Source organism: Scomber scombrus, chromosome 12 (assembly GCF_963691925.1).
Source record: "Scomber scombrus chromosome 12, fScoSco1.1, whole genome shotgun sequence".
Lineage (NCBI taxonomy): Eukaryota > Metazoa > Chordata > Actinopteri > Scombriformes > Scombridae > Scomber > Scomber scombrus.
The window spans coordinates 12,687,512-12,706,816 of record NC_084981.1 but is presented as its reverse complement, the minus strand read 5'-3'; the positions used below and the strand labels follow the sequence as shown (position 1 = coordinate 12,706,816).

The 19,305-nt window shown below is 36.5% G+C and overlaps 1 protein-coding gene across 1 annotated transcript in view; it reads right to left on the bottom strand.

The window, feature by feature from the left end:
• eys (eyes shut homolog) overlaps positions 1-19,305 on the bottom strand; it is a gene marked incomplete at its 3' end in the record, with an annotated part of 165,495 nt that overhangs the window by 119,557 nt on the left and 26,633 nt on the right. Inside the window, 10 exon segments of the mRNA XM_062430919.1 lie at positions 1,893-2,006; positions 3,002-3,115; positions 6,374-6,487; positions 6,577-6,699; positions 7,875-8,108; positions 9,338-9,451; positions 10,430-10,552; positions 12,884-12,997; positions 15,074-15,196; positions 18,660-18,764. Coding sequence (XP_062286903.1) covers positions 1,893-2,006; positions 3,002-3,115; positions 6,374-6,487; positions 6,577-6,699; positions 7,875-8,108; positions 9,338-9,451; positions 10,430-10,552; positions 12,884-12,997; positions 15,074-15,196; positions 18,660-18,764 — 1,278 coding nt within the window.

Genomic DNA, 19,305 nt, shown 5'->3' with positions numbered 1-19,305 from the left:
TTACTATCCAACATTGAGGCTGCATGTGGCCAAATAAAACAGTGAATACTGCAGAACACCTACAGAATGCCAGTCATAGGGTATATCCTTTACTTGCCATGTGTTTTACTGGTTTCATAGTTCATGGTGTCCTTCTAGACTCCATCCCCTCAGGTTATTTAGTGCGTGTCATTAAAGGTGCAGTGTGCAGGATTTAGTGGCATCTAGCGGTAAGCTTGCAGATTGCAACAAACTAAAAACCCTTCTCCTTCCAAGCATGCAGTTGTGTCCATTCTGGGCTACTGTAGAAATGTGGCAGTGTGGACTCCATGGAAGGGAGGGACTGCTCCCTATGTAGATATAAAGGGCTAATTCTAGGCTAACGAAAACATAACGAATCTTATTTTCAGGTGAATATACACTATTCAAACACATACTTATGAATATCACATTTCATTCCTGCTAAGTTGTGCTAGATGCCACCAAATTCTTCACTCTGCACCTTTGATGACAAGACTAGTAAACTAAATAGCATGGATAATTATAGACCTATTGCCCCTGCCAGTAGTCTTTCAAGTGCTGGAAAGAATCCTGCCAAGAAGGGTGGAAATGTTTGTTCTTCCCACTGATAGGAGAAAACATGGCACTGATATGTGTATTTATGCTTTAAAGAAAATAGTTGCTAAAAATGGGAGCCAAAATTTCACTGCATTAATGCGTTTTACTAATGCATCCAAGGCCTTTGACAGAATTAATCATGAAACATTATTTCTGAAATTTCTTGCTTGAAGTGTTCCAAAGTATATACTTAGAATACTAGTCTTCTGGTATGCTCATCAGACAATGCATGTTAAATGGGGCAATTCTGTCATGTTTCATGTACATAACTGCGTTTGGTTATGGTGGAATCTGTGTCCTGTTTTGTTTAGTGTGTGTATGGATGACCTATGGAAACTGAATGGGTGTAATACAGACTGTGACAGGTGTTGTAAACTATATTGGCATGTTTAATGGGTGTTCTGTCAATGTAAGATATTAATTATTTAGAGCTTTCTGAACACCTCTGTGTACACCTCATCTTTGGTGTTGGAACATAGTACTGCATACTACAAGAAAAGTAGTATGCAGAAGCTCAAAGTGGCTTACAATGATGCTATGAGGTTGTTGCTTCAGGTGCTCAGTCGTCATAGTGCCAGTCACCTGTTTATGTTTTCTGCGTTCCTACACGAGACAATTCGGAGACATCTGATGTAAAACTTTGTTTGTCGCTTGAATGAGTCAGAGAAGAGAGAGACCTCAATGAAAAATACCATTGAAAAATGTTTCATTGTAAATCATATTCAGTGACTTACAATATTTACCAATATGGCACTCAAACATGCTAAATTATTTATTTTTTTTAATCATTTTTTAAATATAGGTACAGGTGAAATAGGTCCAGCAACATCTTAAATGTACTTCACCATTGCATAGATCAATAAAATCCTAATTTAATTGATTTTTTTTAATGGATTTATTATCTATTGTTATATATAAACAACTTTTATCAAATCGGGCAACAGCTCTTCAGATCTCAGCTGATTCTGAAGCTCTTTCACTGTTTTCAAAATCTTCCATTACCTCAAATCACCTACAGACTTTTGTTTTTCATTGATATGCAATGCTAATGCCGCACAGTGATGCTGGCTCTCTCTTTTGACTTAATGATTGGCGTTGTCACTTGTATGGCAGGACCACCTACTATAGCTAACACCTCACTAATTACTCAAGGTTCCTTCATTTTAACTACAGGTAGCAAATGAAGATGTACTAATTTTGTTGAGACATGGGAAGTGAGTTCAGACAGGTGAAAATAATAGTATTTGAAGTTAATTAACTTTGCTTTTTGTCCCCATTCCCTCAGTGCTCATTACCTTTAAATGGAGCCACACATTGGCAGAAGTAATTACCAGGCTGGTCAATGCAAGTGCCTCCATTCTTGCAGGGAGATGAAGCACACTCATCAATGTCAAGTTCACACTTGGTACCTTTGACAGAAAAGAACACAGATTGATGAATATCTTATACCAAAGGGTCACTGACACACATGTTAAACAGTTAAAAACTAATCAATATTTAAATAGAAAACACTCCAAGTTTTATCAGAAGACAAGCTGGGCTTCTCTGTCCTAAAGAAGAGAGCTTGTACTATAGTCCAGACTACAGGCCTGTTAAGATCACTCTAACAACAATGTTTCAGAGTTCAAACTTGAGCTGTATGTATAAGAAAATTGAAATTATTGGGTAAATTTTTTTTGCATTGGACTTTTTTGGAAGATGCAGGTCATAATGGCATTTGCAGCAATGATGGGAAAGCTGATGCAGGTGCACTGGAGCGCTAAATGCAGTCATAATACCTGAGAAGGTTCCCTGTGGTGCAGCAAGGTATGAAACAGCAGAGAACATCCTCACAGCAAGAGTTCCATTTCACATATCATTTCTGAACATTCAAGAAAAGTTCTCTCCAACATATTATTCACAAAAAGTTTGAAAACAGAGAAACCAGCTCCTTTGTGTGTTTTGATCCTCATTATGTACAGCGAAGCTTTCTCTGTGGGAATTATTAGCAATTATAAGAAAACAGTTAAAATGCTGTAACTGTGTTTGAATTTTGAAGCTGGAAAAACATGATCTTTGTTTTAGTCTCCTGCAGAGTCATTATTCATCTTTGTACTTTTATCAGTGGGTATAACAATAGCACACGTAGGGAAACATTTTTTTCTGTAACACTACAACATGTGTGCAAGTATTAAACTACTCCACTGCTCTTGAATCATTATGAGCAGCTGCTGATGACTGCTGATTGTGTTAACTAATTAGTAACATACATAAAAACAGATGTAAGTCATGACACATGATCCTTTTATACTTTGATAACCAGGTGTGAACAACTCAAAGTGTATACTCTCACCTGCTAAATGCTATTGTGAGTTACTGGGTCACTATGCAAAACTGGACATGTTCTTTAAAGGCATGCACTAACCTGTAAAGCCAGGCAAACAGATGCATCCATAGCCATGAACAAGGTCAACACACGTGGCATTGTGCAGGCAGGGAGAGAATATGCAATCATCTACATCGACTTCACAGTAGTTCCCTATAAAGATGACATTTAACAGGTCACAAAATTGCCCTGCTGCAGCATTGATTTTTAACATTTTATGACTCATACATATTCACTTTCCCTCATTGCATATGGCATTAAGCCGCTACATGTAGAATATTAAATGTGATAGCTGGTGGCACCTTGAATCCTTCGGTTGCAGTACTTTAAGACAGCTGTCACAAAAATTAAGACATCCAGATATTTCATATGCACATTTTGCAACATGTAAAATAAACAAATTATTCCTGTTATTCTTGCAAAATATATTTGACACTGATACTTTTTTTTATAATTTAAAATAATCGTTTTTAATATCCTGGTGAATTTACTTTATCTCATTGCATTTCTTTCAGAGATCATTAAAGCACTATCTATCTATCTCTATACATCTATTCATCCATCAGTCCATTCATTCATTTCTATAGTCTTACAAAAAGGAACTTTAAATTCAGATGTCCAGATGAATTTAAACAACTGTAATGTTCCTTTATAAAAATAAAAAGAACAACATTAAGAGACTTTATGTCACTAATTTATATGTATGCCTATATTGTATATAACACAAAATAACTGTATTTTCACTGAAAATACTGTATTGTATTTTCACTGAAAATACAGTTGGTCAACTGAATGTGTATCTGCACAAGAGTTAGGCTGCAAGAGGAATTCTTTTTTTGCACTTCCATTAATCACACATCTACAGTCTCTACAAGCTTTGGAACAGGCTGTTATATAGTGCAAAATGAGAACAGTCCTTGGAATAATAGCAGCAACCCATGTAATTACTATGTACAGCTTGTGCTGCTTTGTAACACTTTAAAAATAGAGTTTGTTTCATAACCGTATCGCCTCCCATGTGGACTGGATGTAGCCTGAAGGTAAGCTCAGTTAAAACACTGACGTCCTCTTAGAGTTGTTGTCAATGCTGATGGTCAATGTGGCCGAAAATGTTTTGATTTGTCTTCAATACGCCAGTGACATCCAAAGATTTTTTTATGATTTCACCTTTTAAGAGGTGCAGTTTCAGCTGACTGATAATTGACTACTAACTTTGCTGTCTTACTTATGCAATCATTATTAATTCTGATCCCTGAATCTGTCATCCGGACGTCTACAGGCCCAGATTACCTGTGAGAAGATTTTTAGCAACTAATACAATGATTAAAAAGTAATGGTTTGGTTACTGAGAGTTAAATGAACTCTCAGTAACCAAACCACATCCATTTAGAAAATCCACAATAAAACTGGGGTGATTTCCTCTACATTGTATTGTGAGAGTTTTGGGCCCATTAGTGAAAAGAAATAAAATTGAGTTTGGATGGCCAGTTGGTTGGTCAGTCCATTTTGGTCCAGAGAAAGATGCCTCTCTGACTACTGGCCAGACTTCCATTAAATTTGGTACGGACATTCATGATCCCACATGGATAATTAGTGCTGCATGAATTTACTCTAGTGCCACCATCAGGCAATTCAATACATTGGGCAATATAATGAATAAACCTTTTCCTTTTGCCAACTTGAAACTTGTATTGAAAACTGAATTTACATGAAATTAATAGACTATAATGCAATTTGCTGCGCATATTTATGCTCCCACAGGGATAAACTCTTGATTTGAATGACTCTGTGGCCTTATTTCTAGTGCCAGCCTGAAGATAAACATTGGATTTTAAACTAACTATAAGTAAGCACATCCAAGACCAACGACAAAAATGTTCTTGTTGTTGTTCATTCTAACCAACACTTCTGTATTGTGGGGTTCAATGAATATTGCAAGTGACAATAACAGGGCTTTAGACTACTGGTCCTGTTGATTAACAGTATAAATGTCATGAATTGCAAAACAACAAAATCATTTGCAAAATGAATCTTATAAATACTATTTATGAATATCAATGAAAAAAGAAAACTGTGAGGGTACAGAATTGACTTACTTTGGGCTTTTTCTTTCCAACTGTACCACCCATGTAATTATTTTATAATTTATACTATTTATCAAATACACACAATATGTTTAATTTAACATAATTGACCATGTCACACAGAGCAGGGACAGTTGTTACCCTCTTCACATAAAAAATAAAGCCCTGATGTAATTTCTGAATTTCCCTTGTAACTCTTGCTAGCTTACTTACTTGCTTACTCTTGCTTACTCTTGCTTACTTAGAGTGTACACCTTTCAATTCCTCAAATACATTTGCAGGACCATCTACCACCAGGTAGGTTACAATTTGAATTTTAAAGCTTTAATTCATGGCATGACCCAGTGAGATGCAGTGGACCTTTGTTGTGTCTCTCCCCCCATTGTTCTCTCTCTCTTTCATCTTCTATTTCCAACTGTCACTATATAAAGGCTTAAAATCCCAATTTAACTCAGAAATATATGGGGATTGAAGCTTCCCTTATGTACAGCATTTGATTGGCACGGAAAAAGAGACTGATCAACACTTGGTCCAAGTGTTGATCAGTTGAGTGTGAAAGAAGCATCATGTGACAGTACATGCTGAACGCAGCTTGCCTAAACATGTACAGTACACTGCTGTTCATGGAGTACTGGAACGTCTGTGTCTACACAGTGTTCATCTGCTATATATATTGTATGCATATGACATGACCTTACAGACTGCAGCCGGCATCAATACACTAATTAATGCTCAGAAGGAATATACTTAAACATTTAAAAGCCTATCCATCTATGTTACATTATATTTCATTGCTGTTTGTGGCATACATGTTGGAATTCCATATCTTACAAAATCTTCAATGTGACAGCAAAATTAAAAATGTATAATGTACAATTATTGTTGCATTGAGATCAAACTACATGACACACAGACATATTACATTTATAACGTTGCAAATGTTGCCATGATAACCAAGTGTGTAGTTTTAAAAAAAAAACAACAATAAAACAAATTGTAACAGAAACTGAATTTGAAGCCGTTTCTAAAAGTCATGTCAGTTTGACCACACTGCATGAATATTGTTGATGCTATACTCATAATACCTACATTTTCTGTAAATTTAGAGCTGGGCTTATCTCCTCATTTCCTCGAATTCTTTGTATGCAGTGTGCCTGACCGAGCAGCAGTGATGCCAGCAAAATCTGATTTTGATCTGATTTCAAACAAGGCAATTAAAGCACAGAGGCATGAAGTTGCCCCCCACAATCATTGGTCACATAGAAATTTGAGCAGTTTTGCGCAAACAAAACACAGTCACAGTAAGAATTTTTTATATTTTTAAAACCTGTAATTCCTGGAGGGCACTGGCAGCTGAATGAGTTGAGGTCATCAATGCAGGAGCCTCCATTTCTACAAGGCTGGCTGAGACATTCATTCACTTCAATCTCGCAATTATTTCCTGAGAAAGCATGAAAGGAGAACCACATGTTGACACATTGCTTCTGTGAATAAAAGAAAAAGAAAAGCTTCAAGATAGCTTTTACTTACCAATAAATCCAGGTGCACAGAAGCAATTGTAGCTACTGAGAGTGTCTTTACAAAGACTCAAGACTCCACAAGGCTTTTCTTCACAATCATCAACGTTTATCTCACAAAACTGGCCCGTAAAACCTGTGGAGAAGGGACAAGATGTTTCAGATGGCAATCATTTAACAAAATTCCTGGATTTTTCATCATACTACCTACTGATAAACCCTTAAGAATCACCACTGTAGTGCTGTATGTCTGGTAATCATGTTCGTATTTGGGTTTGACACTTTCAAACAATAAGTATTTAGAAAGGATACTGAATGATTAAAATGTAATGTAAATGGCATTAGGAATGTAGAGCAGGGAAGAGAACGGCTAGCTACCAAACATTCAGATGCATACAAACATACAGATGCAAACAATGCAGGATTTAAAATTTGGCCCTTAGAATGAGAGGATCTGCTGACTCTGTTATGCTGTGGGGGGCATTTAGTTGGCATGGTTTGGGTCCATTTGTCCCCTTAAAAGGAAGGCTCACCGCAAATCAGAACAACATTGTTCTGAGTGATCACCTTTATCCTATGATGAAACATTTCTATCCTGATGGGAGTGATGTCTTCCAGGATGACAATGCCCCAATCCATAGGACACAAGGGGTCACTGAATGGTTTGATGAGTATAAAAATGATGTGAATCATATACTATGGCCTTCTCAGTCACCAGACCTAAACCCAATTTTGGACCAACATGTCAGACAGTGCTCTCCACCACCATTATCTAAACACCAAATGTTAAAAGAATGGTGTTGATCCAGGGTTCATAGACTTGCTATATCAATTCCAAGACGTACTGAATCTGTTCTGTTGGCTCAACGTTATACTAAGACACTTTCTGTAAATACATTGGTGAATTACTGCATCTTTCATGATGAAATTCTTTTTCTTTCCTTTTTCTTTTTTTCTTTTTTTTTTTAAAGGACACCACCTTATCATCACCTGGAAAATAAGCAGTAAAGTAAAATGCTATCTAATGACAGCATATTCCTTTGAAAAAATACCAACAGAAGACTATTGGATCCTATGTTGGCAAACAGACATTCCAAGCATCATCACTGCTTTGAAGTTGGCTCACAACCTGATGAACTGAGTCCTGACTTACACATTTCATAAGGCTGTTACGTGTTGTTGCTTAAGGCCAAAGAGATTACACTCCCACAGAGAAGGAAGCTGAAAAAGTGAAAGCATCAAACTGGGAGTGTGCCTGCCATAAGGAATCGCCTCCATTTGAAACAAGACTCTGCTGGATGGTGAACCTACCTGGTAAACAATCACACTTGAACCCTTTTGATAAATCCACACACACTGAACCATGTTGACACAGGCCATCAACACAGTGCTTGATAGGTGTTTTGCAGTGCGGCCCAGTGTACCCATGTTGACACACACATCTATAAGTATTTGCCAGCCCTTCACAGAAGAAAGTCCCCTCAGGGTCGCAGGGATTTGACACACAGTGGTTCACAGATGAGGAGCAGTCATTGCCATGGTATCCTGTAAGAGGTGGGATCAAAGAAGTGATTGATGTGCTGGGCTGTGTACAGTATCCTTCTGCCTTCCCACGTCTGGCAGACATCATGGGTTGTGATTTCATGTAACGCTGTCATTGCCAGTGTTTTTCCTCCCTGCTGATTTACATATTTTATTTAGCCAGAGCTGGAGCACTAAAACCAAGGAGGGATATCAGCAGCATTACACAACCTACAGAATAAAAAAAACTCTGGTTCAGCCAATTTTAAGTCATATGTGGATTTTTGCTTTTTAGTGGTATTCACACAGATGTGAAAGCTGAAATAGATCACATCTGTCAGAATGATCACTATAAACGGATGATTATTATAACCAAATTTGTATTCTTTTTTCTTTAATTCTCATGCAGATTACCATTTAATTTACATTTGTAACAGCTGACAGCTTCACCATTTACTGATTTTTTGGGACTGTTTCAAAGTACAGTAGAGCTGTTTCAAACAAACTGTTTCTGTGCTGCATCTCGCTGAAGTTTCGCTGCTGTAACTTGTTCGTTCATTTTTGGCAGTTTGTCATAATCTTCGAGGAGACAACATTTTTCACTGAGAGAAAATTACTTTCTTTTTTCTGTCATTATTTCTACGTGTACACAGCACTAGCCTCAGGTAACCAGCCAGAAGCAGACGGGTTACTGCAAGGCAATAATGGTGCCACAGCAGCTAAGTACATATCAAACATGTATCATGGGAGTAAATTAAAAAAACTGAATTACAGTAGTTTCACATTTTTTTCCATATATACTCATCTATGAAAAGCCTAAAAATGAATATTGTAAGCGGACTACTTGATTACTATAAGCAAATTATTTAAATAGCATTTGTACAGGAATGATTCTGTCCTGAGCTTTTTAATCCATATAAGCCGTTGATCACTGTAAGCGGTTTCCACTGTACCACAGTAATCAACACCACTAATATGTGTTTATATGCAGTAACAGCGGAATTTAGATTAGAGGAGGTTTTGGTGTAGAATAAGCTCAAAAGAGCACATGGCACACTGTGGTTTTAATGACTATATAGCTTAGCATTATTTTTACGTAACACACTATTGCATCTATACATGACTGGAGTAAAAAGACTGAAGAACAAAAAGTAAAGCTTGGTTCATATAACAAATTAAAACAGTGAAGAATGATCTTTACAAATGCATTACAAATCAATTGTTAAAATGCATTTCTTTAAAAGGGAAAATACCTGGAGGGCAAATACATTGTAATTCTCCTACTGAGCTGCGGTAACAGGTTCCTCCATTTTTGCAGAACTCAACATCTGATGCACACGAGGAGACAGCAGTTGAGCAATTCTTACCTGAAAGATATATATGTCAGTTTAATAGTACTTCCTAACAATGTCACTTGCAACAATGTATAGTTTGAGTACACAGTTTATACTGCATGTATTCCATGTTACCTTCAATCATTTTAATCAACACCTTATTCATCAATGCTGCACTAGGAATTGCATAATAGACCTCACGATGTCTTATTCTAATCTTTATTTGTAACCTAATTCTCTTCATCGTTATTTGACTGTTACAAATGTCACTTGATCTGTGAACCTTGAAAAGATGATGATTAAATGAGTGCTATCAAGATGAACTCAAATAAGAAAGATCATATCGCCAACATAATGACACATCTCAATAACCCTTCATGCAAATTAATTTGACTTAATTAACTAGATGTAATAGCGTGATGCAAGGTCAGGTGGTATATGTGTGTGCTCAGTAATGGAATTAAAGGTAATACTACAGTATTACTGCCATATATTTGTACTTTCAGTGTCTAACACAGTCAAAGGAACACATTTTATTATTTAGTCTAGTTTCCATGCTGTTTGCAGTGCTGCAGTATATTAATACAAATAAAACTCTATTACTCAACATGTGTAAATATGGGGGCGACGGACACATCATGACAGCAAATATAAAAGTGGCAATAAAATGAACATATATCAGTCATGTATAGCATTTTGTCAACACAAATCTGTATTCATGTATATGCTTCTGTGTTGGCTTTAATAAAAGATACAGTACATAATAAAGACAGCTTTTTTTAACCAATATATTATCTTGGGATAAACACACAACACTGTATTCAATGTTTACAGAAGGAGAAACTAATGTATCTTCATGCTCAATCAGTGATGCAGTGGCTCTGAAATCGGTGAATAAGCTCTTACAGTACGACGGAACCACTTTTGATGGTTAACACAGTTGAAGAGTCATCAATCCACACTGTAATCATTAAAGCCTAAACTATGAAAATGATGACACAGATAACTCACCAGCAAAGCCCAAAGGACAGATGCACTCATAGTCTGCAACCAGGTCAATACATGTGGAATTATTGGCGCAGTATCCATGGACACATTCATCATAGTTGATTTCACAGTTCAGCCCCTCGAACCCTGGTATGGAGAGAAAAAGAAAAATCTCATCAGAGATGGTGTGTGAATGTCAGTAAACACCAGATTGGAGAACATACTAATTAATATCAAATTACACCCAAAAGCAATTTATTAATGTTGTGAAATTGTACATGTCTTTCCAAGGCAAAGCTCATACTAAATAAACAATCACATACAGTGGAGAATATGCCCAGCTATGGTCTGGATTTGAGGAAATAAATTATATACTTTTTTAATATTGTGTGCATCTACCTGATTAGCTTTTTTTTTCTATCAGCACATTTGATATTTCAAAAATAAATGCTTAATGTCACAAAGTAAAAGTGAGTGCTGCCAATTTCTGACATTTTAGTCCCCCCATAAATATATTCCAGCACATGGTCACGCTACAAAATGACTATCATTAGCACTGTCACACACAGCAGCTACAGGAGGCCCATGACTAATGTGTGGCTATCAGCACCATCGATGCAGGTCAAATTCTCATCATTTCTCAAACTGACCATAGAACCAATTTCCACCTCTCTCCATGTCATAAAATTTGACAATTATCTTGACTTCATTAAAAATGTATAGCAGGCTTCACCCGCAATCAACGTTTAATCAGAGGTACGTCTCAAAGGTAAGATGTCAACTGGACCAAGAAATTATTGGAAAAATACCTGAGATATATTCTTTCTAGCTCTAATGATTCAAGTAACAATTTCTAAAAGGTATCAGGCATTTACACGATGGAATGATTTTTATATGATCAGAGAAATGTAAAGCAACTATTTGTTATATTATTAAATATTTGTTACAATAACCTTATAGGTATTAAACTGCAGTCTCGAAAACCACAGGAAATGTGTAACTGAAAAGCATTGTGAATAAAAGTAGCAATCAACATCGCACACTATGAAACACCTTTTCATTGAGAGTTAACAGGTTTTCATTCCAGGCAAAGCAACTCAGTTTACTGATTAGTTCCTGCTCTTTGGCTCAAGTTGTGCTAATCAGCAAAATCACCCGTAGTGTTTGGTTGGAACCAAATACTGTTAACCCTGAGATCTTTATGGCTCATGGTTGTGCAGTGATGCATTTTTATTGTCTTCAGATTGAGGACATGGAGTTGGGCAGAGCAGGAGATGATGATTGCATAAAGGTATGTTTTTGTTCAGTATGTTTTAATAATTGTAATGCAAATCATTATTTTATGCTGCACTCTCATATTTTAAGCTATATTTTAGTCTAGCTTTCTGTACTTTTGTTTTATTTTTATTATAATTGGGTTCTTTTTTTTTTTAATTGTATGTTTTAATGTTTCCAATTTTTATCATAATAGGTACTACTGTGTATGTGATATATCTGAAATGTGCTATATAAATAAAGCTGCCTTGCCTTGCTGTGCCATCAGGACAGAGTCTGCTGTTTAAAAATAATCTGTGTTGAATTTAATGTGCAACAAGTTACCGTTTAAAAAAAAAATCATTATTGTTCATATACTGAGAAGATTGTTTTGCTGGGGAGAGGAAACTGAGGAATGATGTTTTAAATCCATTTTCTGCATTGATGAGTTCTTGAGTTATGTTAAAGAAACTGGTCTGAGATGCTGGTTTCTGTAATTGTTATGAAACCACCATCCATTATTATACCTGAGAGGCAAGTTATTCCTTTTTGATTACAAAGAATACACTTAATGAGTTTAATGTTGATTGTATGGTTGGAAGAGTGGATACAGAGAAAAATAATTTGACTATAATGTTCTTCTCATTTGTTTTCTTACATTATTTTTTTAAACCATTTGAGAGGTAGACTGGAGTTAGTGAGACAAAGTGACTCTGGGTAGAACCATTCTAACTGTAGGCACTACTCTGGGTGCTGAATAATGGTTATGTGAGAAACAGGAACTGAAACAGTGATGAAAATATGAAAATAACTCTGAATGTGATTAGGTTTGTACAGATTATTTAGTTTATCTGGGATTTACGTATGTTACCATTGGTGAAATTCACGAGTGTGACTTTGACAAAATGAGTATTCTCCACGTACATTGGCACAAATGGGAAGGAGGCCTAAATTGTTGATTAGAGTTGTGGCTGCAGTGGAAATAACTCAGTGTCTTTTCATTTCCGTTTGTCCTTTTATCCACAGGAATAAAACTCAGACTACCACATAACAAATTGAATTGAGAAAGAGTGTAAAAGTGTTTTTGAATTGCTTTTTCATTTATGCTAGGGTTATAACTCCAGGACTGAAATCAGTTGGTTGCTAATTTAAAAACAGACACGGGGCCTGAATTAGCTGCATAATCGTATCATCATTGGGAGATCTGACTGTATTGCAACTTACCCTCCGAGCAGAAGCACTGATACAAGTCAATGCCGTCCACACAAATACCACCATTCTGGCACGGCTCTGAGTCACACTCATTGAGATTGACTTCACAAAACGACCCCCCAAACCCTGCAGCACATGTAAAAAAAAAAAAAAGATTTAAAAAAAAAATGGTTATTGGAATCCTTTTGCCTGGTTTCATTCCTCAGCCAATTAGGATCAGCATGACTTTGTTTTCACAAACAAAAGCTAGTTTTCAAAGCTCGTATTGATTCAAAGAGCTTGCTGGGCACATGCAGACTCAGCTCACTGGATCATTTAATCATGTTTAATAAGAGCCAGTCATTGCCCTTCTGATTTATTACATTAAACAAGCCAAATCCAGTGATTTTTAAGATCAAAGTCAATCTATACACAAAGTACACATAGGGGACCACATGAAACAAATAACATGCATGAGAGCACATGTGTTAACGCGCACACACACAGACCATTAAAAGAGAACAAACATGTCAGTGGTTAAGGTGCATTATTGCTGGTGCTACACAGGCTGAATGTGGGTTAACCTAATCCTTGTCTACCATAGATCATGTGTTTTGTGTGCACGATGTGAATGTTTCACACAGTCAGCCCAGGGTTACATAGAGCATAAAGGTCCTGAGATGCTCTCCACAATTAGACGTGTATAAAAAACTGTCACGGAAGCTGTCTCACTGCAGAATAAGCACTTTACCTGCTAAATAAAAATGTAGCGTTATACAAAACAAGAACAACAACAAAACAGAAACAAGTGCTGCTTTGTGAAAAGCTGCTGGTTGAAAAACTGTCTCTTGCCAAGGAGGGCTTTTGATGAAACAACAGATTTTGGAGCTCGTATAATTTTACAGCAAAAATAAGACTCACACTGCAAAGTTGTTACTCTGAAATAAATGCTAATGAAAAATAAAAATATTATATTATAAGATATTGCTATCAAAAAATGTTTTTAGGTTGTAAAAACACGATTATTCCCCGACAAAATTTTTAAGAGTTTAATCATTAAACATTTGGAAGAATTTTCTCCAACATATTTCATAAAAGGCCATTTTTTTAAACAATGGATACATATGAGATACACAAAAAAATCCACCATTCTCAGTTCATTCAGCATCCTCAGTTCAAGTTTATGATAATAGTGAATAGTAGGTCAAAAAGTTGACAGCGTGGGATATACGATATAAGGAGTGAGGGTACGAGTAACTTGTTTTGCAACACATTAGGTTGGCGAGCATTAGATGATATGGATGCCAAACCAGCCGACCTGAAACATCTAGACAAGACAGCATTTCACAGTTTGCCCTTGAGAAGTGATCTGGGGAGAGCAGCTCACTGCAGGTTGCTTTCATTTACATAAGAAATCACTCACAATCTTTCACTTTGACATGTGCCAGCCATAAGTGCAACAGGAGTAATGAAGTTACGGTTATTGATTGGAGTACATGTACTTCCATGTAATAGCTATTCATCTGAAAAAAGATAGCAGAGCTGGTGTGGAAGAGTGCGGGAGGAAATATGACTGGTTTGGCAGGCAAAATGTTTTTATTTCAAGTACCCCAACTACATCCAGGAATCAGCTGCATGATTTTCTCTACATGTGCACACAGTATTATACTGGCACTCTGTCACTTACGGGCACATACAGCATTGAATTGCTCTGGAACCTCTGAAGCCTGGTTACCTCTGGCAAGGCTCAGAGTATCAGGTCAAGCCTCTTCCACTTACTCTTGTGTTATCCCTGTCACTGCTGGCAGCTACTGCTGTGATAACACTGCCATCCTTGTGGTGGGAAATCAGACGGACTTGATTGACAAGCAAACAAAATGTTTTTTGCAAGAATTGTTAAATTAATCAACATAAGAAGCATAACTCAGATTATAAGATCAGTAATGAAGCTTTCAAAAAGATTATGTCCTGTAGCCCTTTTCTCTTTTAAATCAGAGGACATTCATTCATTTCACAGCAAGTAGCACTTTGGGATTCTTGTGCAGTCCTTAGCTGATATTAAAAGAAAGGACTTACTTTTTGATATGCAGAGAGCTTAAGTACAATGAACTTGACTTTGTGCCAGTCAGTAAGCACGCACAAGTTCTCAGTCTCAGCATGGACTCATTTCCCACCTATTATGCCTGCATGATAAATATAACACCAGTTAAAGGTCTTGCTCACCTCTTTCACATGTGCAAGAGACATTCTGTCCACCCTTCGTCTCAGCACATATTAATGTATGTTCACTGCACATTCCAAACGAGCAAAGGTCAATGTCTACTGAGCAGTCTTTCCCCTTGAATCCTGAAATGAAAATTGAGTTAATGGTAAAAAAAGGAACATTCAGGCACCCCTTGGATAATAACTAGTAAAGACTGAATTGGTAAAATGACAGTAACACACATTACGTAACGCATATTTATGTGACTGTATGTTTTATTAGGTAAAGACACCTTTTCTTTAGCGGATTAATGGGTGTATTGATTCTTCCCCCTGCAATCTACCTGCTATGCAGTATGCTAATTGAGTGAATCATTGACAGAGACCCACCCTACCGAATTGATCTATATCACATTTATCTCCTCCACCATGTGCACGCCTGCATGTCACTGATAGATACCAACATCAATATCTATTGTTGTAAATAAAGCACTGACAGATGGTGTGACCAATACTCATTACATGTGTTGGTACATATAAAGATAACTTAAGGGAAAACCCTAGAATAGATAGCTGTTTTACTCAGGAACATCACAATGTACAACCCATGCCTATTAGCTACTATAGATCCAAACAGAATGAAAAACAGCAAATTACAACTTGAATTTCATTGTCACATTCACATGGACTAGGAAACTGACTTCACAAAAAATCACTAAATTAGTGTTTTTTTTAAAGCAAAAAAGCTGAAATTCAAAGTAATGTTAACCAAATCTCTTTAAACTAGTCTTTGAACAGGTAGAATATGTCATTATCTCCATCAAACCAATCTGGGTGCAGTCTGTGTCTGCAAAAAGATCTCATTCAGTGGCACAGGAGTGAAATATTTCAAGTATCACTTTCTGATGCAAATCCCTTTCATCATGACTTGAATATACACATAGAACAGCATTTCAGAATATATAGTTCCTTTAGATGTAAGCTGTCTTCACTTTCCCCACATTGTAACCTGTATTCAAAACAGCGCACTTTACATCAACACATCTATCTAGAATCTAGATGTTTGATGACCTTCCAACTACTCTTTTTTTCTATCATATTATGTATTGCCTTGACTGGTTAATGGACAGCTATTGCCTCCAACAGAGTGTTTCAGAAGTGTTTAATAACCAATTGTGCATGCAATTCACTCTGAGGTTAATGTTGCATGAAGGAATGTCACATTTACAGTGACACCATCACCAAATGGGACTCCCTATTCTATCTGACAGCCAACTGAACTCTACTGCAGACAGAGAGGCAGAAAGTGAAACTCATTGTTTGTCATTTAATCTTACAAAACCACAGTGAAAAGACTATGCTATGTCGTTTTGTTAGTACATTAAAGCCAAGTCCTAATGTGCTCATGTTCAGTGGTTAATGATGAGAACTACAGGTCATAACTATCCCTCGGCTTTGAGAACTGCTGTTCATCAGCATATTTAATTATCTCTCAACAGCGTTTTATATGCATCACTGAGCTGAAAAAGTGAGAACTGTGTTCTTGGATGGAAATCAGCTAATTCAGATGTTTCTTCTAAATCAGTTTAATAAATCTAATGAGACTTATAGTTAAGTATGAAACCTGGGTTCAACTTGTGTAGTTCAATACATCCACCTTATCTGTCTGTTAGCAACACTATTAATTATTAATAATATATGAATAATTAATTCAGTGAACACATAAAGGAACATGTGATTCCTTTTCAATTGTTCAGTGCTCAAGTATTGAATATTATTTTCCTGGTTCAGTTGGTTCAAAAGGAATCTACAGTATGACTTCAGCCCAGGTTCTTTTGAATTCTGATAGGCTATATATAAAATATTTGGATGAGCTTCAGAAAAAAAAAGGCCAGATGACAATAACATGCCACAACATTTTTCTAATATTGATCCCTAAAGTTTTTTTAGGCATTGCTTACTTGACATGAAATGTTAGAATCGTTCATTGTGCTCTGCATTTGCAACTGAATTTAGATGACGTGCATATTTTAACTCAGAGGAACACAGTAATATTTTGTGGCATCTAGCCTGTACGCGGCACCACATTGACATGATGAATTTAAATGGCCATGTCTCAGTGGTCAAAAGTCTAACTCAGCCATGACAGACTTTAGGCATTATCCAAAAATCATGGATGCCATCAACCAATTAGGATGATTGCCACTCACTATGTGAATATTGATGCACATCCAGACGCAGATTGAGCAATTGTATTTTCTCTAATTAACGTTTTCTGGTATTGTTCCAGTCATGGTAATAAAAATAAATTTGAGTTGTTGTTTTGTAGTAGCTCCAAACCAGAAGGCAGTGGCATAAATGGGTCTGAAGCCAAGATTACAAAATACTTTTAGTATTTTCTGATTTTTGTATGATTTCTGTACGGAGAAGAGAGCAAACCTGGCGGACCATTTAGCTAATTGAGTTTCTGAAATAGATAAGGAGATCAAAAGCACCTATCTATAAATCTGTCAATGGAATCAAAACAATAATGGAAGCTTTACTGACACATCGGTGGTCTGTTTTTGCCCAAATCTAATTTGAGCAAAAGGCAGAAAAGTAAGTAGAGCAGATTATTTACAGTGATGGAGTTGCTCTCTCCGTAATGTGATAAAAACACACCATGCAACAGGTGCTGCACATGTTTCAAAGCAGTACATTTTTTCATGACTTCATTTATGTTTGTTTATTGTCCAGTGAAAGAGAGAGGCATATTTAGTCAAAGGGAATGGCACAAACAACTAAAACATGATGCACAATGAAAACAAAAACATGGAGATATTGTTTCACTATATCAAATCCAACCAACTTTAGTATGAAGGTAGACTTGTGAAACAATACAAATGTAAAATATTCAGTAAAATATGTGCAGCTTGTCTGCTTTTGTTGAACATATTACGAAATAATATACCAAAACAGACACATTGCCCTGCACCAGAGTGTGATTTGTGTCCTGTCAACACCTATGTTTTGTGGATTTTATTTCTCAAATATTTGCCCTGTAAATCCTGTTCTGTGGATTGTGGCTGTTTACTATTGAATGTGACATTGGACTTGTAATGCCAGGTCAGGTGGCAGCAGCAGCATTCTGACTCAAGCAATCAAGTGGTGATTAAGTATTTTATTACCAGAAGGCATAGTAAAATCAGCTACTTACTAAGGAATGCAACACGTCCCTCTATTACAGACAGATTCTTTGTGGAACACGTGTTATAAAATGTCTAACATATAAACATTAGTAAAACAGGGTCTCGCTTGATTACAGGACAAACTATGTCTCAGTGTTATTATGGAGGTATGGTGTGGTCTTCACAGGTTTACTGATGTCGAGTTTAACCTTGATTCTAACAGATAAAATGGAAAAACTGCAATAGTTTATCATAAAGACAGATTCAGTTTTTCTATTTGCTTTGTTGTAAAGCCTTTTATATATGCCCTATTCACTGATATCTAGCCTGCATTCAAGCCTTTGGGGATACATCTTAGACAAAATTCCCAAGGTACAGATAATTTATTGCATGACATTTTGGTAAACATGCTCAATAACATACAAATAGTTGGTACTCACCAAGAGGACAATGACAAATGTAGTCATTTGACAGATCCTCACACGAGCCTCCATTTAGACAAGGCTGCGACCAACAATCATTTACATTCTCTGAGCAGGTCCGTCCTGTACAATAGAGAGAGGAATGAATAAAAGTTGAACGCGACAAGGAATACGGCTGGAAATATGTTTCTGCTAATAAATATTATTGTGTAAATTTAGATAGCGAAAAACTGTGAAGCTCTAATTTGTGAATAATAAATCAAACCACAACAACATTCAGAACATGAGCAGCGCAAATATCCGTTTATTTACTACACCTGCAAGACAGGACTTCATTTCATGAAGCAGCTGATTACCTCTGATTCTACTGGCTAAAAATATGATTGGAAGATTATGTGTTCAGCATTCTGTAGCTTCTATGTATGCATAAATGGTGTTATCCCAATTTTAGTATCCTCTGGGCAAGAGTTAGATATGGGATTGATTTAAGATTTTAACTGACAAATTTAAAGCTCCACTAGCTCTGGCCTCTGGCGATACTTCAGACCTCTTAATTGTCTATGAGCCGGGAAGCTCATAGAACTAACAGCCTGACATCAGGCGCTGCTCTTCTATCTGTAATGCTGTCTACACCAAAGGTAATTGTACTTTTGGCATTATGACC